The sequence below is a fragment of the Lonchura striata genome, chromosome Z (genome assembly GCF_046129695.1).
Source record: "Lonchura striata isolate bLonStr1 chromosome Z, bLonStr1.mat, whole genome shotgun sequence".
Lineage (NCBI taxonomy): Eukaryota > Metazoa > Chordata > Aves > Passeriformes > Estrildidae > Lonchura > Lonchura striata.
Window position 1 is genome coordinate 14016623 of NC_134642.1, and position 22246 is coordinate 14038868.

Here is a 22246-nt window from a genome sequence, read left to right on the forward strand (position 1 = left end):
GGCACAAAGTCTTGAGTTTTGAAGGATCCATAATAGAAAATATAAGAAACTACGATTAACTCTAGAACATCGGGGTTACCAAGCCTTAACTGCTGTTATGGCTGGGTACAGGAAAATATTGCTATAGGTAACAGCAAGTTAGTTTGCAAGGAAAAAGTTGGATTAGAGCTAGCGATCAGCTAAGGAGAGAGTTGGGTCTTGTACATTCTTGGGAACTTGTGAAGTTATGAAGAAAGTTTAGAGGAGGCTGTTTGATCAGAAGCAGGTACAAAGTAAGCCTTGGTTACAGCGAGGATTAAGACCGTGGACATCCATGTGCCAGTGTGGGCTGTAAGATGTTTAAGTCAGGAGTCCCAGTCCCTCAGACTATTATCCATTACTGCTTTTTGACATGGGTGGCAATAAAGCTCTAACATGTAATCCAGGGATAATCAGCAGACTTCAGACTGGTAATCTTTTCCTCTGTTCTGCCAGTTGTGAGCAGGGACATTGGAAGAAGCAGGCAAGCCCAGTCTGTTATGGCATGACTCTGTAGCCAATGTCACTGCCACAATTCTGGGTTTTTCGGTAAAGGGATGGTCTGGATATCCCCAGGCCTTTTGGTGTCAGGTGGCATTCACCTTTTTTAGAGAAGGAAGAGGGTCTTTGCTCATAAATTAGCAGGGCTCATTGATAGAGCTCAAAACTAGACTTGAAGGGAGACTGAGATAATATCAGACTTGCCCATGAGAAGCTGTAAGGTAACATGAAGATTAGATAGGAGGGGTGCTAGTGAGGACTCTTAGCCTGCTGCTCTGAGGTTCTTTGGGTCTCCTGAAGCACACTTGGAGTCTTACAGAGAGGAGCCAGAGGTTATGCTATATTTCAAAAAGCATTGCTCAAGACACTAACCATCAAGAAAATTTGAAACATGGTTTGAACAAGAGGCTATTTGCAACAAAGATTAGACTCCAAAATTTGATAAATATTTAAATCTTTATATGTTTTAGATTCCAATAAAACCCTTATGGGATTAATAATTTTTCTTGAAAGCTAAATATTTTAAGTAATGTTATGTGCAGTATTGCAGACATGAGATGGTATATATGTAAAGTAAATTATGATCTCTTCAATTATGGTTTCTTTCTGTCTTTCATTTTCATTTCAGGTGGAGATGATTCAAAGAACATGTTAAATACTCAGTGTGTAGAAGATACAAACCAGCGCCAGGTACATCTTTACAAAGAAATCTGATTTGATCATAAATTGTTAAGAGTTTGCTGACAGTCTTCAGTAAACTAAAGCAGATGACTGCTTCTGAAGTTTGTTTCAATTCTAGCACACAATGTACTAGATGTGTCCAGTAGGGACTGAGAGTGATAGTCAGTAGTACTTGGGATAAGGTACAGCCTGATGAGGATGCAAAACAGAGAGGCAGATGTCTCATGGATGGTGGTTCTTGCTTTTTTTACAAGTGCTGCAGAGCTAATTACAGGAAGCATGGTACATCAGTGCCTGTTTGTACTTGCAGAAAGCTTACTGAAACTGCCATTTTTTGCCTGGCTTGTAGCAGTAGGATAATTATGTCTTGCCTCTGTGTAGCGTAACTTGTGCTGGGCTTTGAGAGGAGAGAGTTGGAAAGACTTGTTGCAGGGGTTGCACAATTATGTTGTGAGGTCTCAATAGGATGAGGGAGCTGGTGCCTCATGTGAAGACAAGCCACTGGGATCAGTCACTTGTGCTGGTGTTTGCACAATAGTGCAACAGCTTTTAGCATTAGGAACTGCATTTTCTCTCTCTGTTTTCTTCCTTTCAACAGTGGTAAGAGATAATATCTGAAATTTAGAATGTAGTGTGCATAGATACATCTTTTCGAGCTTTTGAAGTTTTATGTGGTGATGATAACTGTCCTTGTTACTCACAGTTGTGCAGTCTATGCATCCTTTGAAATGTTATGGTGTAACAGCATCCATGGTGTATAGTCTTAGATTATGCTTTAAAACATTAAATTATTGATAAAGATGGTGCTGTAAACATTTAATTATGTAAACATATTACTGTAGATTTGTAACTGTTAATTTTAATAGTTGTGTCAGATGTTGCAGTGTATGTTCTGGATCTGTCTCCAGACGTAAATTAATCGGAAGGATAATGCTAGATAGTCACTGGCCTTTGGACCAGCTATATTTTGAGATTATCATGAGTTAATTCTGTGAGGTTTTGATGTGTTATTTACCCTTCTTTATAATTTCTTGGAATAATTGCAGACAGGCTTGTCAGAAATGTGAAACTAGAGCTCTGGTTTATGACCAGAGAAACAAGACAGTTTTAAAGGCAGATCATTAATTCATACTCATTCCATTTTCAAAAATAAATACAGGTTTAAAGTGCTTCAGTAATATTTATTGTTGTATTTTGACCACAAATTTTTACATTATTATACATATGTTTCTTAGTTCCTCAATTTCTTAGTACTTCAAAAAAGCAGCATAGAGGAAATCAGTTAATTTAATAGCAGCACAATTTTCTTTTAGTATATAATAAAGGAATTTATCAGAAAATGAAGTTAATTATATGGCCTGTTTTGGAGATAGAATCAAATCAATCAAATCCAAGTGTACTTTAACATGATAATACTGGAGCATCAAAGGAAATCTTGCTAAAAATGAACAAAGCAGAAGAACAAATTTGGTGAAAAGCACAGTAATAAATCTCTTAGGAACCTTTCTCTGAAGACAGAAAAATTGTAAAGTAAAACAACAAGATCAAAAAAGGCTATTCTTACTGTAGAGGCTACAACAACTATTCAGAAATAATATCTCATGTCATATGGACTTCAGGTATAGATCCCTTTACAATCCAAGGAGCTTTACAGAAAGTATATTTTCCTCACAATGGACCTAATGAAATGGGCCAGACTTTTGCTGTATCTGTTTATAATTGTCACATCCCACTTAATATTGTAGGGAAACTGAGCTGTCAGGTGGTATTGCAGCAGGAATGTAATTCAGCAATGGTAGAGTGAAAATTCATTTGCAGAATAAAAGGGCAGCGCTAGTGGAAGATCAGCAACTTCTTTGTAAACTGGAGATGACCAATTTGTATAATCTCACATTCATGGTTTGTGGAGACAAAGTGTGTGCATAACATTCTCAGACTGTTTGTTGGAAAATCGCAGCTTTACAGGGACAGGGCAACTGAGAGGAGTTTTGAAAGATTTAATTCCATTATCAGTCTCATAGAAGGGTGACACAAGAGATGTAAGGCACTACACCATTGTGTCAGAAGCTAACCTACTTCCTGGTTACAATACCTTATAAATGCTTTTCAGCATATTATCTTGTGCCACGCAATGCTGCTAATATTTCTAACACAAATCACTTTTTATTTTGCCCCACCTGTTTTTGCTACAATGCATCTTTCATAGTTCTAATTCTCAAAAATATCTGGTCTTTTTGCAAGGCCATCTATTGCAGTCTCTCTCTCAAAAATATAATCTCTATTCCATGGCCTTTCTTAGTCAGCACACCTTATCGCAGAGTTTGCATACAGATATACAAGACTGTGTGAGCTTTCAGTCAGGTTTTGAGAATCCTTTACAAATCCATTTCTCACAACTGTCTATTTAAGAGCACTTGACTCTCAGTCAATACTGATTTGCTTTGACTTCCTCTCACAATGTATCTGTTTTAAAGTTACAACAGGATGTGACAGGGATCAACACAGTCTCATGCATAGTAACAGTAGTAGTTTGAGTGACAGGAGTCTAAATATCACTATGAGAACACCTTCAGAATGATTTTTGCAAAACTTGACAAATCAAGTGTAATCTGATGTTAATGGAAATAAAATGAATGGATCAGCCCTGAGTTTAAAACTCTCTTTGCCTTTGTTTTGATAGACTGAGGAGTTAGAACCAGCATGTGCAAATCCTCAGAAGACAAGCCAAAAAGCAAAGTCAGCCTCATATTCCAGTAGCAGCAATAAGAAGCTTTCATCTAATCAATCAAAATTGCGTCAAGCTTCAGAACAGCAAACATCTAAGAAGTCAGGTGAAAAAGTTAATACTTTATAAACCAGTGGAGTTTTTTTTTTCTTTCCAAATGTACATGAGGAAGGCTTTTTAAAATATATGAGGGAAAGTTTGACAAGAAATATATAGCATGAGCAAATACTTTAGTGCATACCTAAATAGTTCCAGAAATATCTGTGCTCCATTTTACAGAATGCACTTTTTTGTTTATGCTACATACATCAATATTTCAGCATTGTGGTTGAGGGGATGCAGGATTATAAGTGAGAACTTAAAGTTTGTCCTTACTTAAGTATGTTATATAAACAGTATTTAAAATAACATTTGATTGGTCTTTAGTTAACTGTTTTATGTGTCACAGATCAAAGAACAGGGTTCTCCATATATTTGGCATGCAAAGTTCAATTTATATTTTATAGAATATGATAATATATAGAATATAGCCTTATCAGGCACAAATCAGCATAGACTCTGTACTGGTACCTTTGGGTTATCTGTAGTATAGATACTTCCATGAGAATAAGTATCTAGCATCCTCCAGTAGTTGTGTTCTCTTCTGCCTGCACATGCAGTTTTTTGTTTACCATTTTCATCCCCTTTCTAAGATTTGCATTTATCTTGTAGCCTTACGATCATGATAGGGCCCTGCTCCAACTCAACCTCTAAATATATTCACTTACAGATTTTTTTATAAAGCTGGCACTCATCATGTTTAGTTTGGTTCTTTCTGGAGCCAGAGAACCATGCTACTCAAGACTTGCTAAAACCAGAACCTGTAGTTCTGATAGGATCCCTCCCCTCTTAAAACCTCTTATGCCTCCTATTTGTGCCATTATGATTTTAAAAAGCTTTGTTTCAAACATGTGTCTTATATTTTGGTCTCCTCTGGGATAGCATATCCCAGGCTACTTTTTTCCTCATAAGAGATTACTCAGGTAATATTTTATTTGATAAAGTCAATTATTCCCTTCATACCAGGAGAGTGTTGCAATTTCAGTGGTGGTGAAAGAAAGTATAGCCCTTCATACAGTTGCAAGCCATAATAAATTTGGAGTCCAGGACAATGGCACTCAGATTGCTGTAAAAATAAAGTCAAAAATGGGATGATGTTTTCTGACTTGTGGGGTTTTCAGATTTTTTGCTATCCTACACTTTTTTGTCATTAACAGGCCTTTTTATCCCATCTGATTGTTTCTATGTCCCACTGGTCTTCCTTATATTATTCTATTATTGAATAAAAATATTTTCTTCACAAGTGACACAGTGTCACTTTCATCTACAGTCAATCACTTACTAGGCTCTGAACATTTCCATTCTGCTTATACAGAAGGAAGGTACAAACAGCTTACTTCTCTACTTATAGTTCAAACTATGGAAATAATTTTCATAGACCCATGGGGAGGTATTGAAGGACAATGTCCTTGAAGTTGTGGAGGTATGTCAGCCTAATCCAACCTGATTGCTAGTTACAGTAATCTCTTAATTTTATCTTTGTACTGTGTTGACTGGACTTTGTATTTGCCAAGATTTGGATCTTTCCTTCTTGTGACCCACCTGGCAATGCATCCCACAAAGAACCAGTATTTTTCAATTCACAAACCAATGTCCCATCATGCTTTTGCAAATGTTTCCTAACAGCCATGAAGCAAACTGTTGTGCATGACAATTTAACTGGAAAACTTTGCAATTATTTCTGTTCACTTGCAGCCAATATTGCTAAGGTTCATTAGCTTAATGGGCTGTTGTGTGCCCATTTTTTTCTTCAACATCTCTAAAAAATCCCTAGGACATTCTCCCATGAATCAAAAGGAAAGAAAAGGAAGAATCAGAAAGTGGATGATTGCTTTGGGAGTTCAGAAGCTTTTAGACAAAAGACAATACATTATCTCATGGTAAAGTAGGTCTTAGATTAGATGAGTATTTTAATAATGTGATGCTTTTGTGCACTCTAGAATCTCAAGTTTTCATTTAGAAAAGGAGGTCTTGAGTTTTCCTTGTTGCCAATGCAGTGTAGGCCAAGCAATGTCAGTGCAAAGAGGGTTGCCTGAATGCTTTCTCACAGGTTTGAACAGCCTATAGTAAGCTCATTTAAAACCAAGATGAGTATATCCTCACTGTATGTCTGTCTCTGCTATCACTTCAGTCTATCTTTCATGTTCTTCCAAATAGTCTTGTATAACAAGCTCTGTAGTTTACTTTGAATGAAACTTCGGAAAAACCAATTTTCAAGAAGGCAGGATATGCCTGAAGAAAGGCAGCTGTCAAGTATGGAAGATGTTTGATACTAATGGATGACGCTGACTGAAAATATTTGAGAAAAGAGCTTGTTTAATGAGATGAGGAAGACACAGCAACTAATTGTTCATAGGAATAAAAGGAAAAAAATATCATGGATAAGAGTTGGGGAATGCTCATTGAAAACTACACTTCTGTGTTCTTTGAATAAATTATATATTTTTAAGAAATCAGAGAAAGAACATAGTAAACTTTTAAAATATATCTGAGTAGTATGTTATTGTAATAAAAGGAACAGGAGTTTAAAAAATTTAGCATGGATGATAAAGCTTTAGAAGATTTATATATCCTGTCCCTTTGGTACCAGTTTGAAGAGGGGGTTGTCTCTATATGCATAAGTACTTTGTTAATCTCTTTTTTCTATTGTATCTCTTAAAATTTTGTAGATTTGTAGATTTAGCTGAAGCTTCAAAATTAGAACCTCTCTGCTTTGTGAACCAATAAGGAATAAATCAAGTTTATTTGCAATTATGGGTCCAGTTGTGCACAGGTTTAAATGACAGATTATCTATGCCACTAAACATTACTCAAAGACTTGCAATATTGTAATCTACAGAAGTTTTTCACATCATAGCTGTAAAAACAAACTTTTTGTGTATGTATATATATAATATTCATCAAGTTTTATATATATCTATATCTATACATCTACGTACATACATACATACATACATACATATATATATATTTTTTTTTTCCTGATACAGAATTAGGAACTGATAAGGAGTGGTGCAATAAAAAGTCTCCACTTTTAAAAATAGTTTTTTATGTATTTTATGTGTGTAGTTTATATATTTAGCAGCTTGGTAACTTGAAAGCAGTCCATGGAGAAACCTAACATATTCACTACCTCTATATGGTATAAAATTTTAACCTTGTTACCGTTCTTGTGGCTTCCTAATTTGTTATACCCTTGTTGAATCATTTAGGTTTTAACTGGAGATTCTTAAGTATAAGATGTGTTGTCATGTGACCTGTTGCACAGGACCTACCACTTTTTAGCTTTTTGCTACAGTCAGGTAATGTTATTGAAAAATTAAAGCAACAGTATTACAAACATTTACAGTAAGTCAAATTAATTATGAAGTTTAATTTTCTGTTTATACTTAAGCATTTTTTGTGAAAAAAATTTCTAATGAACACCCAGTATCTGTTTAGTATCTACCAGGGAAAAAGCTGCAATTGTATATGGTACCTGTAAGACAAGAGTTGGGAGAAATACGAAAACTAGGAGAAATGGAAAAGGGGAAACTCAGCTGCATATTGCTGCTAAGAGAGGAGATGTGTCTTTGGTGAAGACTCTAATATCATCTGGAATTTCTGTCAATGAACAGGACTATGCAGGTTTGGAAATTACTTTCTTGTGAGCTTGTTTTACACTACAATTTTTCATAATCTGTAGTATAGACATGTTTATATAGTTTGCATCCTTTCAATAAAATTATTGATTTTTGGCTTAAAATTTTGAAGAGGAAAGGAAGTCATTAAACAAGTGCAAGCACACTGAATGAATATATGGCTTTCATGTCAGTATGAAGGTAATGCAGACTGTTTCTCAGAAGGGTCTTTTTACTCTGCTGGAGAGCATGTTTCCAGAGGTGTGTACAGAAGTGAACTTCAAAGTTTGGTGGAGCTTATGTGCATCGGTATATGCATGTGTGAAGCACATTCAGACATGTCTTATTTCCTTATGAAATAAGAACAAAAACCAGATGACAAAATTATGTTTTCCTTTTTCCTGCCTAAATATATAACATGTTTCTGTTTTCATAGTCTCAAATGGATAGTATTCTATACTAGATACTGGCTGGCTTGTTACTATAAAATTATACTGGTATTAGAAATCAGACTATTAATATTAACTCCTGAGTTTGTAGAGTTTTTGTACTCCAATGTTTTCTTTTTATTATTTTTCTACTGTATAAAAAAGAAAGCAATGTTTTTCTGCTTAATATTGGATGAGTTTTTCTTTGAAGTAAACTGAATTACACACAAAATCATTTACCTTGGCCTTTCTTGATGATAATTTGTGTAAGATTTTTCTTAAATGAAGCAAAATGTAGAGTTAGTAATTTGTGATCTTTGTGTATTTTCCAAATCGGATGCATATGGTGGTATCTTGCTTTTATTAGGTTGGACAGCAATTCATGAAGCTTCAAATGGAGGATTTACTGATGTGATCGTAGAATTACTGAAAGCAGGTGCTGATGTTAACAGCAGAAGTTTCTGTGGTGTTTTACCAATACATGATGCTGTTTCTGGCAATTATTTGGAGGTATATTTTTCTTCTATGCAAGACTTCCTAACACAAATTTCCAGCAGAGGGTCAGCAAAGCAAAGTCCCCATTTCATTAAAGTTACAAACACAATTTTAGTGTAGGTTTGCATTTAGAAAATAAATCGGTATTCTTTAAAGTGATAAAAATTAGGGAAAAATATTCTTCAATAGTGACAGTTGAAATTACACAGTTAGTAGACTTCTTTAATACAACAGACAAATCATAAAAATTCAGAAACTCCCTGTGGTTCTTTGCCAGGTTTGAGCTTCTTAAAAACAATGTTCAAGTTGAATATGTTTATTGATAGTTCAGTGCTTCCACAGATGGGAGTGATGCACTTCACACTTAAGAGAGAAGATATAATATGCTTTACTGATACAAAACAGTGAGTTAACAAAGTTCACTGATAAATGTGACAGCTGTTTAACACAATTCTATTGTTTACTGCATGGAGAACAGGTTAGGATGGATCTCCTGGGGAGTCATGATGTTCAGAAAGGACCCCATTGCTTTCTAAACTCCTTCTCGGATAGCTAGATCCAGACTTCATTCCAGACTCAGTCAGCAGTTTATGTCTAAAGGACTGTATGTTCACAATCAATCTTTTCTATCACTTAGCTAAGGTTTCAAAGTTTAGCAACAATTATGGATAATCTGTTATGACAAGAATTTCTCTGCCTTAAGGAGTAATGCTGAGATATGTCCTTGCTCAAAGGGAGATCCTGGTGTGCAGCCCATTGCTGTGTGAGAGAGCTCAAGGGGCCCTGGGCTCTGCACTATTTATGAAGTAAGGTGATTAACTTACAGTCATATTTGCATACCAATAAGATGCCTGGGTCTCTGTTGACAGAGCCCTTTGTCCTCCCCAAAGTCTGGAGCAGGCTGGATCCATCTATCACCACTGCCCCTGGTGGTTGTGGCTTAAGCAGGAGAGGAGAGTAGCACATAGCCATAAAGGCCTCTGTCATCAATGGGACATTTTTTCACTAGCTTAGCTTGCCCAAAGCCCTGGCCTACTGTACTTCAAACATTTCTTGAGATGGAGTAAACACAACTTCTGTGGGCAATCTGTTTCAGTGTCTCACTACTTTCATTGTAAAAAAAATATCTTTGTAAAGAAAAGATTTGGGTCTTGCTGTTTAAAATAAACATTTTTTTATTAACTGGTACATTCCAACCCAAATCATTCTGTGGTTCTAGAAAACAGATTGTTTTGGTTAGAGTGGACCTACAGTGATCATCTAGTCCAACTGCCTGATCCCTTCAGAGCCAACCAGAAGTTAAATCATATTAACATTGTCCAAATGTTCCTTAGACATTGGCAGGCTTGGGACATTGACCACCTCTCTGACCCATTCCCACTCATTTATTGCTGGATCCCAGGGTGAGAAGATGGGTATCTCCCTCCCTATTTCCATGCTCAGGAAGCTGTAGAGAGCAGTGAGGTCACTCAGTCTCCTTTTGTCCAAACTAGAAAAACCCAAAGTCCTTAGTGTCTCCTCACAGAACACACCTCTCAGCACTTTCACCAGCTTTGTTGCCTTCCTCTGGACATATTCAAGGACCTTCACATTCTTTTTAACTTGTGGTGACCAACACTGCACAGAAATAAATAAAATATTCTTTTGACAGAGTGAGTTCTGGGGAACTGAAGTGTAAAGGTAATGCCAAATTGGCTCAAACATACTTCTTCTATTTCTGTCAAGACAGTTCATGTTTCGTCACATTTATTTTTTCCTGTAAAACAAAGGATTTCACAGGCTTGGAGCCAAGCTATCAGTAGGGTTCTTGCAAAGGTATAAGTGTAATATTTAGTATTCTGGGGGAAAACCAACACAGAATGTCCTGAACTTCAAGTCAGCATTCTTGTTCTGATGCATTTTGCTACTTAACTGCACTCTGAGTGTAAGAAATAAAAAGAAATGCTAAAGCTGAGAAGTCATACATACGAAAATTCTTTTACCGTCCAAGGTCTGACCTCATCAGTACTTTCATATGATCTGAATTTAGGGGGTAGGTGATTCCACTGATGCCATTAATCTGATTTCCACATTTTTGATTCATCAAACTTGCAAATTTTTTGGAATTAGGAAAAAAAATTATCAGTCCATGAAACCTAAACCAATATTAAAGAAAGAAATGCACTTCTATTCTGCAGTTTAATGCAATTGACCAGCTCCTTTTAATTTAGATACCTGGTGTTTTATAATTGTTCTGTATAACCACAAAATCATAGAAATTAATACTGTAAAAATTACATGTTTTGTGAAAATTTGTGAGTTGTTTATTTTAATGGAAAAATGTAAGAAATGTAAGATAGAAATCTGTGTTGATAATAGCCAATTATTTGTTTTGTCTAATTTGGATTACAAATATAATGACTGTAGAGTATCTTATTTACTTATATACTCTCTAGAGTACCTAGAGAACCTGTATTATTTCTAATGTATGTTAGATATAACACATGTAGTTGTATAATAAGTCCACAACAAGAATTACCACAGTACAAATAACAAAAATGCATAACAGGCAGCCAGGATTTTGCTGCAGCATGGAGCAAATCCCAATGAAAGGGATGGTTCAGGAGAAAGTCCTTTGAATCAAGCTTGTGATGAAGAAATGAAAGACCTGTTGAAGTCATATGGTGCTGTGGACTCAGTACTTCCTGTTCAAACTGTTGAAGTTACTGGTATGTTAATTTTGTAATTTAAATCATAGTATTAACCTGTAGTCATAAGGAAAAATCATTCAAATAGTATGACACTGATATTTAATTCTGTTAACTATTGAATGCTATTTGATTATTTATTTATTTATTTACAGAAAATAGCATGCATGGATGGGTTTTATTTTTTCTGAGAGAATGAGGTAAAAGAACATATTTGGGTATTCAGATTTTTGTTGTTATCCATATTTCCCTTCACAGGAAGGGAAATGAGTAGTTTTGAAAGCAGTAGCTTTCATTTTTTTATACTACCTAAATTTGACCTCTTTTGTGTATACAAGATACTTTTCATTAGTTGATCTGCCATTGCATCTTTGTAACCTATATTAGCTCTTCCAGCCTATGATGGTCCTGCAAATAAATTTTAAATTTTATTTATTTTTTCCTGATTGTGGAGAGGGGAAATCAAAACATCATTGTAACGACTGCTATAAAAATGATGATGCTGTTTTGGAGACACAACATGAGAAATACAGTGTGGTAAGTATAGATAACTGTTTTGTTAAACTGTTCTGTGATGTACAACTGCATAGTGACATTTACTGGCTGAAAAATATATAAATATAATTTAAATAATTAATCAATTGAAATATATGTAAAAACAGCATCATGCAGAGAGTTATAGTAGAAGTTGTGGTTTACATATATGAGTATGTTTATTATCACCTTTCTCTGTTCATAATTCCTGTGCATTTAAATTTATTGTGGAAACAGTAGGCAATACTGACACACATTTCTTATTGCTTATAAAAATAGGAAAAAAATCATGAGATCTGAAGCTTCTAATCATATTTCCAGAATGGTTCTTTTTGAAACAATAATTAATTGCCATCATGATGACGAAGATATTTAGATATTGTTTATCTTACATAAAACAACAAGGAATATTTTGCACTAATTGTTGGCTTTTCCTGGTGTCTGTAATCTATGTATACACTGTCTGGATGATACTGTCATAGTGAAATTCACTGTCCAATCTTTGCTGTACACTCAGAGGTCTCTGGAGGATTCTGAGCATGGACTGGTTTGAATGCCACAGCAAACCCAGGCTGTGACAGCCCCTTGCAGAGCATGTTCTTGGTACTATGTACCTCTGTCCTACCAATGTCCCATTACACAGTGCTCCCCAACCTGGAATCACTTGAGTCCACCAATACCTAAACTGTATCATGGCCTGTTTTCTATGGTGCACTTGGCTCTACTTCTTATGATAATTTCTGTGTTTGTTAACAGGAGTCTGCTGCTGCCATACAGGATACAGAAAAGAAGCAGGAAGAACTGTTGCTATTTGAGTTGAGAACTTGGAAAGATTCAGGTAGCTATAAATTGAAGTGTTTCACCTATTTTTAGTGGGTAAATATCTTTGGCAATATAATTGTATTTAAAACATTATTCCATATAATATATTTTATTCTCCTCTGGAAAATACAGCTTCAGAGAATAAGATTTTAATAACACTTCTCAGGTGTGGGCACTTCCTGAAGTACTTTCTGTTGCACAGGAATGAATATTATGACAGAGAAGGAAGGCATGTCACATGGAGGCATGTGTCTCAAGTCAACCTAATTATATAAAAAGGGATCATTAGATAGGAATGCATATTTCTGGCAATGTTATTCAGTTACGAGCACATGAGCACCTGCATGATCAAGAACAGCTATATCTGTAGGTAAAGTAGCAGATGCAGCATTTTCATTCTGGTGTGGTTAGACTTCCAGGAGCCTAAAATAATTTATGAGAGGGAAAAAGAGAATTCTTTACAGCAGACAATGTGAATGATGGGCAGTTTCAGAGAAGGTGATGCCCAGAGGTGTAATTTATCTTAGGCTATCAAATCTCAGTTCAGAGTAATCTCAAGAATTTACTAAGTGACAGTGACAGTGACTTCTTAGGCAATCATGATGCTGTTGCTGTGTAGCTGTTGAAGTCTATTGTATTCATGCCATGATGCTTCAAGAGGTATAGCTTGCTGCCAGAATGCCTTTGACCAAGGTCTCTCTTCCCAGCTGCCCTCGCCCATCTAGGCAGAGCTGTTTAATTGGAGCATTTTTGCTTCCTGACAGAAAGAAAGAATTTGTTTTTAAATTTATATTCCTAAATACAGGCTGGAGCCTTCAAATGATATTTGCAAGTAAATTTATTCCTTTAAAAATAAATGTGAAATACGGAATTTTATGGCTAGCTTCCAACTCAAATTTATAGTGTATGGACTGTTAATTAAAATAGGTGTTTTCTTGAAAAATATTTGACAAATAGGTAGATGATAAAACAGATAGACACCTGTGCACAGACATCAGTACAATTTCATTAATGAGCAAAAATAATTATCAGACTTCTCCTTTTCAGAGGTAATCAGACTTCTCTTGTTCAGGGGTATGAGAGAAATTAACATGGTAATCTGCTGCCACTACTGACAAACGCATTAGTAATGTAGCACGTCTTAAACTAAGTCTTAGTCATTACTATTGATGAGGCACAAGACTGAACTAAAATAAAAGAAAGTAGACTAAAATCTCAAGGTATTTCTATGCAGTGAAATATACTATAAATAACAGGTGCAAAATTTCTATTAAACTGCCTTAATAAGAGCAATATTTACATGTTACTAAATAGGCAAATATTGGTAGGTACTGTGAAAAAGGTTTGGGGAAGCATTTTACAAATTCCAATTTAATATTTCTCATTTTTTCCTGATTATGTAAAGCTTGCACTGACTTTTAGAGTTTCAGGAATTGGGTTACAGTTTTAGCAAATTATCCCAGTGATATCTGCTGATTGTGACTTCTAACCCTCATGCTCTGAGAGATAGAGTGCATAAAGAAGAATTTGTAATTGCTCTTCTTTATCATTTAAATTTATAATATGAGTTAGAAACTATGTAAAACTGGGACAGATGTGCTTTTACCATTGTATGCAACTTGAAACAATCTAAGTTCATTAAGCTGTTTTGTAATACTTAAAATGAAATTTTTAGGCACCTTGTTAAGAGTGTAACTTCTGCAGGTAGCGTCAGTATAATTGTCATGTTATGTAGTTTCTTGCAACACAAAGAGCTTGAAAATTTTCAGGACTTATCATCCATAGGGCAGTTCTTTAATTTATTCTTTTTTCTCTTAATTTTCTAAACAAGGTACTTGCACTTCAAAATTTTCCAGTACTTCAGCTAATTTTTTAAAGTTAAACTTGTATTTAATTCTTTCTATAGGAATTTCATAAAAAGTGCTCCAGTTGTAAAGAGCTACCAGCATGCATGACAGTACTGCTCTATCAGTGTCTTTATACTTTGGCTGTGTATTTGCTACACTGAAAATGCTATTAATGAAATTATTTCCTACTTCTTATTGCCATCATAATTTTGATTATTTCAAAATATTGAACAGATGTGTATATCCAAAGGTTGTCTCAGATACAAGATACTTTGAATGAAATACTTGCAAACCAGAAAACAGAGAGGGATGCCCTTGCTAAAAAATACAGGTAAGTAGAATACAAGCATTGTGTTCATAGAAAGCTATTCTTTGCATTAGTAGTGATAGAAGTTGTTAGGAGCATATAGTGGCATAAAAGTAAATCTATGTGGTTTTCATTCAGAGTTTTTGGCAGCATGATCAATACTGGCTTCAGTTGCCTCAGTCACATGAAAGAACTTCAGGATTTAGGTAATGCATACTAATCGCTTGCCGTGCTCACAGTGAGCATTGAAATTAAGTAGTGAGCAATACAAAAGGTGTGGAAAAACACAGAATCGCAGATTATGCTGAGTTGGAAATGACTTAAAAGGATCATCAAGCTATTACCCCCCTGCACAGCACTATCCTACCATGTGCCTGAGAGCCATGTCCAAACACTTCTGTCAGGCTTCGTGCTGTGGCCACTTCCAGAGAGAGCCTGTTCCAGTGCCCAGTCACTCCTGTGTAAAGAATATTTTCCTGATATCCAACCTAAAACTCCCCTGACACAACCTCAGGCGATTTCCTTGGGTCTTGCCACTGGTCAGCACAGAGAAGAGATCAGTGCCTCTCCATCCTCTTCCCCTCACAAGAAGAAGATGTAGACTGCAATGAGGTCTCCCCTCAGTGTCCTCCAGGCTGAACAGACCAGGTGTCCTCAGCTGCTCCTCATACAGCTTCCCCTCAAGGCCTTTCACCATCCTCATGGCCCTCCTTTGGACACTCTCTAGCCTTACATTAGGCTGTTGTGGCACCCAGAACTGCCCCCAGCACTCGAGGTGAGGCTGCCCCAGTGCAGAGCAGGAAAATCCTCTCCCTTGTCTGGATGATGCCCCCCAGGACATGGGTGGCCCTCCTGGCTTCCAGGGCACTGCTGACCATGTTCAACTTGCCATCAACCAGGACTCCCAGGTCCTTTTCCGTGTTGCTGCTTTCTAGCAGCTCATTCTGTCTATCCATACATCCAGGCTTGCCCCATTCCAGGTGCAGAATCCATCATTTTTCCTTATTGAACTTTACATGGCTGGTGATTGCCTAGTCCTCTGATTTGTTGAGGCTCCTCTGCAGGGACCTCTGTGCTCTCAAGGCAGTCAACAACTCCTCCCAGTTTTGTATTGTTAGTGAACTTGCCTAGTACCCCTTCCAGTTCTGCATCCAAGTTATTAGTGGAGATGAAGTGAAGATGTGAAGATGTTGAAGAGCACAGAGCCCTGTGGCAGGTCACCAGCCTGATGTCACCCCATTCACTAGAAGCCTCTGAGCCTGACCTCTGAGTCAGTTGCTGATCCATCATGTGATGTGTTTATCTGGACATTTTGTCCAGAAGGATCCAGTGACAGATGGTATCAAAAGTTTTACTGAAATCCTGGAAGATTACATCACCTGGCTTCCCTTGATCAGCTAGGTGAGGTTTTAAAAGGAAGTCAGGTTTGATAAGGAGGACTTTTTCCCTCATGGAGCCATGATACCTAAGCAGAAATTAGGAAATGGGGGTACTGAGCAATTACATTAATTTTGCAGTATCATGGGGGAAAGTAATAGCAACTCATGACACTACTTGGAGTGTCCCTGGCTCTGATTTGTTTCTTCATCACTCCTAGGTTAGGAGAGTTTAGCCAATGGCCAAAAGGAGCCATTTAAAGCAAGGGCTTGAAGCATGCTTGCAGACATTCAATTTTTGTGAGAACAATTAAAATGTCAGCTAGGTTTACTCATCTTAGTGTGAATTATCAGCCTCATGATGCTAGCTCTCACAAGGCCCCTTTTTACTTCCTTACAAGGACTCATGTGGTGAGTGCTCACCTAACAGTGAGCATCCTATTCAACGAATGCTTCTAGGCCAGCTGATGTTTCCATTCTTGCTTTTGTGAGCAGGATTTGGTTGGTCATGTAAAAGCAGCAGCATAAAGCTTTCAGGCAGTCCCATGGCAAAATATAAAGGCTGGTTGAGCAGAGACTGAATTGTTTCTGTCACAAATGATTTTACCGGCAATAAAATGTAAGATACACATATTACACAGATATTAAAAAAATAATTATGAGGAGTTAGAGTTCCAAATATCCAAAGAGTTTAAATATCCAAATCATCCTTGTGGGCAAAATAGTGACTGAGTTAAGAAACAAGGACAGTAAACATAATAGCTACACAAACTTACCTGTTTTCTAGTATTGAGATTAAGACTGTTCCAGAGTGAAGTGATAAATATTTCTGGGTATTGCAGATATCCTATCCATATTGCAGCTATATTCCAAATTACATTATATTTACTTTTTATTATTTATATAGTCAACATCTTATTTTCAATTAATTGGCTTATAACTTTTGTCACAAGCCATAGAAGATCAGGAGGCATCATCACATTTTACATCTTCCTGTTGTTCAGTTAGTTGGCCCAGAGAGGGTACTACTTACATTGTTCCTTTTCTGTACTTAGAGATAGGTACTAGCATCTTCTGTACTAAGGTATTAAGATATATCTTTTACCTGAGAAAAATTAACAAATAAGAATTATTATATTTGTTAGTGGCTGTAAGCTACTTTGTCATTTTAGTCACACTGTCTTTGCCTCTTCAATTGCATCTTCTTCTGTACTTGTATAGCAATAAAGTAACAAAACTTCCCAGAGCAAAAATTACTAGCAAAGCGTGTGGAAGCCTCAGTGGCCTGAGTTATGGATTACTAAGTTATTTACTGTATGCTGATATGTTGATGGTACATGTATTCCAAACACATGAGGTACCAAGCAGTATCACAATACAGACAACAATACTGCCAAGATGTGTTTGTTCTGTCCTTGTTCTGAGCCATCTGGTCTTAGTGTGCCTTTGTCATCCCCTCAACAGTCCCTTTTGAGACTGATGTGGTATTACCTGGCATGGCATCTCTGCAGTGGGTGGCCTTAAAAGCAAACCATACTGCAGTTCTGTTTCCCACAACTTCTCTTTCTTCCCATTACTTCTCTATCTTCCCAAAATGATGCTGCAGTCGTAGTAATGCCACTTACCCCATGAAGGGTATTAGGAAAAAATAGTGTTATTCTGTGTTGATGGCTCTGTATCAAAGAAAGTGGGGTAAATAAAGAATTCCCTTCCAGCAGAAAGGAGGTGAAGTCTCCCAGGGAAGAGGTCTCACAGGAAGGACGCTCAGTCTGGGAGCAGGGTCTGATGAAGGTACAGCATTCCCAGATGACGCAGGCAACATCCTAAACTGTTCTGTCCTCTTTACTTAAAGGTCATGTGGCATTGTTACAATGGTAGCTTTATGAAATCATTTGTTGTGTACACCATAAAAAAATGCTTATAGTATGATCCTTCAGGAGCTCATCCTGAACTCATTTTAAAACACTTCAAAGTAGACCTTTGAGACATGGGATTCAGTGTGCTACTATGATTTGTGGTAATAAAAGAGCAGTTAGTGATACTACAGGCACAGTTTTGATTATTTGAATTAAAAGTGGTATAGGAGTATAAATCCTGTGAATTAAGGAGTGGTATAGGCAAGGCTATTTCTGAAGTTTTGATGATTATTGTTCTAATTCTAAGGGATTCTCACCTGCATCTTAATTCTGTATCCTGCTATGGAATTCTGCACCTTGTTGTTCATAAACCTGGGATTTGAACATTAAACTTCATATATGATAAAAATATTGTTCAAATTTTAAATGTTGGCAGATTTTAAATGTTGAAACATTCTTTGTGAGTTATGTCTATTAACTGTTTTAATTTTGTATTTACAGTAACTTCAATGTCTTTATTTTTATTTTCTATAGGGCTTCAGTGGAATCATTTCAAAAAGGTGTGCTAAGGAAACAATTAGTTAACCTTGCTTCTAGGCAAAAGAGCCTGTTGACTGTTGCCCAAAACCAGGAAAAATTAGTGCAGAAAATAAAAAATTACAGAAAAACAAAGCAAATGTTCAGTTCGTCATCAGATAAGCAAATCTCAAAGTTAGTTACTTTTCATGGAAGTGATACAAGAGAAAGTTTAACTGCTAATGAAATAATGTGTACTAATACAGTAACATTTACTATGGGGCTTGGTGCCAGCACGCCTAATGGAAACAGAGTAGAAGCACATGTCTCTTTAGAAAATAGACTTTCAGCTCAGGAATGCATCCAGCATCCACACATCTGCTTGGATGAGAAAGGAGCAAATAAAGAAGCAATTACAAGCAAGGAGGCTTCTGATCATGCTTTGGCATCTGAAAACAGAGTAAGAGAATCTGCCTTTGACATGTCAAAGCTGACAAATGCTGCAGAAGTGATGACATTGCCTTCAAAACCTACTATTTCCACAGCTAAAACAAAGTGCTCACAGCAAAAAGACATTGATCGCATAGTAATTGTAGGACAAAAAAACAGGTTTCTAAAACCCATTTCAATAACCAACTCATTAAATACTGTAGAACCCCAAAGCACTGTTGTCAGTAAGAATGTCAGTCAGACAACCAATGACTGCAAGCAGGTTCTTTCACATCAGGATCTGCACAGATATGTGAATAAGAAAGAAGCTGTCCAGCAGCAACAGCAGCCACAGCAAGAAATTTTAATAGCATCTACAAAGAACTTCTCTAATACTTTGCAGCAAAGGGTCTTTCAGAGTAGTGAAAATTCCTTTAATGCCAACCTGATGCTTACTAATCTTTCATCAAATACAGACTCACTAGCAAATATCAGTGAGAAATCTTCACAGAGTTATGATAATCAGGAATGGGAACAAAAACAAGTGAGATATGGATGGAAGAGTAAGAAAAAGTACCAGTTGATAGATCTGCTTGAATTGGGAAGAATAAAGCCTGGAGAAAATGTTTTAGAATTCAAACTGCAGGTAATTGTTGAGAAATAATAATAGTAATAATAGTAATATTAGTGGATAATGAAAATACCCGACACACTAAAATGGGAAACAGCAGTTCTCATGGTTTAGTCTGCATCTTCAACACTTACTAATGAATATTTTTATTCATTGGTTATAGATAACTGTTCATAAGTTCAAAAGGAAAATTATATGGATTAAGTCTTCTGTCAGTCCATAATTTTAAAACCCAGAATATTGCATAAGTAAAATTTGTGTTAACTTTGCATGACCAGTTTGCTAATATTTCTTATTGCTATAACCAGAGTGGAATCTCTGGCTGATTTACATTGTGTAATACCTGATTTTCATACTGTAAGAAGCAGGAATGTAATCATTGTTATGACTTAATGTCATTCTTGGAAGCAACTGTCAAGTCCCAAATAAAAAAATGTGACATCAAGGATTTCATAGTGCTGTCATAGGCCACTGGCCTAATGCCAGACACCCACAAAAGTCACTCACTTGCCTTCCCCTGCCACAGCTGGGCAGAGGAGTGAGAAAAATTTAATGAAAGCTTCACAAGTTTAAATAAGGACCAGGAGAAAACACTTCAAGGGCAAAACAGGCTCAACTTAGATGTTCAAGGTGAATTTATTACTAAGAAAATCAGAAGAGGATAATAAGAACTAAAAATAAGCCCTTTAAAAACACGTTTTTCCCCCAACGCCTCCCTCCTTCCGTGCAGCAGCACAGGGAGACAGGGTGTGGGGATTTGGTCAGTTCATCACCCGAGGTTTTCTTCTGCTGCTCAGGGAGAGGAATCCTTCCCCCGTGAGGCCATGGGGTCCCTCCCAAGGGACACAGCTCTCTGTGACCTTCCCCAGCATGGTTCCAATCTCACCAGCAGCAGTCCTCCCAAAACTGCTGCAAACTGGGTCCCTCCCACGGGCAGACAGTCCTCCCAAAACTGCTGTGGTTGGTCACTCTTCCATGGGGTGCAGTCCTCCAAGGACAGCCTGCTCCAGCCTGGAAGCAGGGCCCCCTCTCTCCACAGCCTCCCACGGACCACAGCCTCCTCCAGGCATCCACCCGCTCCAGCATGGGCACCTCCCCCATGGGCTGTGGGTGGATCCCTGCATCCCCCATGGATCCCCAGGGGCTGCAGGGCACGGTGCTTCACCATGGTCTCACCAGGGCCTGCAGAGTTATCTCGGCTCCGGTGCCTGGAGCACCTCCTCCCCTCCTTCTCCACTGACCTTGGAGTCTCCAGTTGTTTCCCTCATACATTCTCACCACCTTCTCTTGGGCTAGTAAAAACTGTGTCTACTTTGTTTTGTTTTTCTTCTTATATAAGTTACCACATTACCAACATCTCTAATTGGCCCATGTACAGCCAGCAGCATGTCCATCCTTAGAGCCATCCAGCTCTGCCAGACATGGTGGAAGCTTCTGGCAGCTTCTCAAAGAAGGCACCTCTGTGCCCCCCTCCTACCAAAAACCAGGCTGTGCAAAACCAACACAGCTAGTTAATTTCCAGGGCAGCATATTGATAAAAATTTGAAAAGTTATTTTCAGGCAACTTGTCAGTTTAGTTAATGTAAAAAGAACTCCTTTTCCTACACCTATAATCTCAGGAATGCTTTTCTGCTGAGAGCTGCCATTTGGTGTGTCTTGTGTTCTAGAACATAGGGAAGTGTAAGTCACAGGGCTGTACATCAAGCTGTATGATAGGTATGGAGACATGCTTCTTTTTTTTTTGAAGAACATGTAATATTTCTTTGAACTGCAAGATGACTAAGTGGAAGGATGAAAAATTCAGAAATTCAATACTCCTACTGTAATTTTTCAAGATAGTTGTCTGTGATAGCAGTTTGATGCATGTAGATCCTAAGGACTTATAACCTAACACTGCAAGTACTAGTGTTCAGCATGTAGAGAAGTCAGCGATCTTTACTAGGATGAAAATAACGCTCATTTATATTTTGGAAGACAGTGCTATGGAAATAAAAATTGAGAAGCCAGTGTCTGTTGCATTGCAAAGAGATGATCAGTAAATTTCCCTTCTTTACCATTACAGAGATGTATTTGATAACAATATACAGTTGGTACATAGTCCTTACTTAAGGTTAGCTTTGGGCAGGCAGAATGCAGTTGTTAAATGCTCTAGACCTAGGTTGTGAAACTAGGTTGTGAACTTACGAACTCGATTGAGTGCTCATTGAAATATTTGGGTTAATTGTCTTTATTTAGTTCTTAAAGCAACCCCAAGCCAGTGGATATGGTAGGAGATGTTTCAGTATTTTCTGGTGCATCATTCTCTTACTTGGATTGTTTAACATTATGAATGATACCTGACCTTACTAAGTTCTAACAGAGTTGATATAGAACTAATTGTTGTATTATTTAGCTGTGTTAGTCAACTGAGGCCAGTATGACAAAACCATGATTTACTCAACTATAAACAGCTATAACCTGTGCTTCTGGAGAGGTGTAAATTGCAGAACTGGGCTGTATTAACATTATGAAAGAGGCATTAACAATAAGTTCGTTTGTACTTAATTTTGCATAAGGTTAGGTTAGGTTGTTAGGTTCTTCCTAAAACATGTGATATCCTTTCATATAAGCAAAATTTTTGTGCAAATATGTTTCACGTTTGACTGATTGCTGAAACTGCACTCTGACATATAGG

General features: G+C 37.1%; 1 protein-coding gene across 1 annotated transcript in view; it reads left to right on the plus strand.

Moving 5' to 3' along the window:
- ANKRD31 (ankyrin repeat domain 31) overlaps positions 1-22246 on the plus strand; it is a 60490-nt gene that overhangs the window by 22004 nt on the left and 16240 nt on the right. The window contains exons 11-20 of the mRNA XM_077790313.1: positions 1148-1209; positions 3881-4031; positions 7466-7651; positions 8440-8582; positions 11116-11275; positions 11709-11791; positions 12545-12626; positions 14692-14788; positions 18531-18556; positions 19418-19587. Coding sequence (XP_077646439.1) covers positions 1148-1209; positions 3881-4031; positions 7466-7651; positions 8440-8582; positions 11116-11275; positions 11709-11791; positions 12545-12626; positions 14692-14788; positions 18531-18556; positions 19418-19587 — 1160 coding nt within the window. The remainder of the gene's footprint in view (positions 1-1147; positions 1210-3880; positions 4032-7465; positions 7652-8439; positions 8583-11115; positions 11276-11708; positions 11792-12544; positions 12627-14691; positions 14789-18530; positions 18557-19417; positions 19588-22246) is intronic.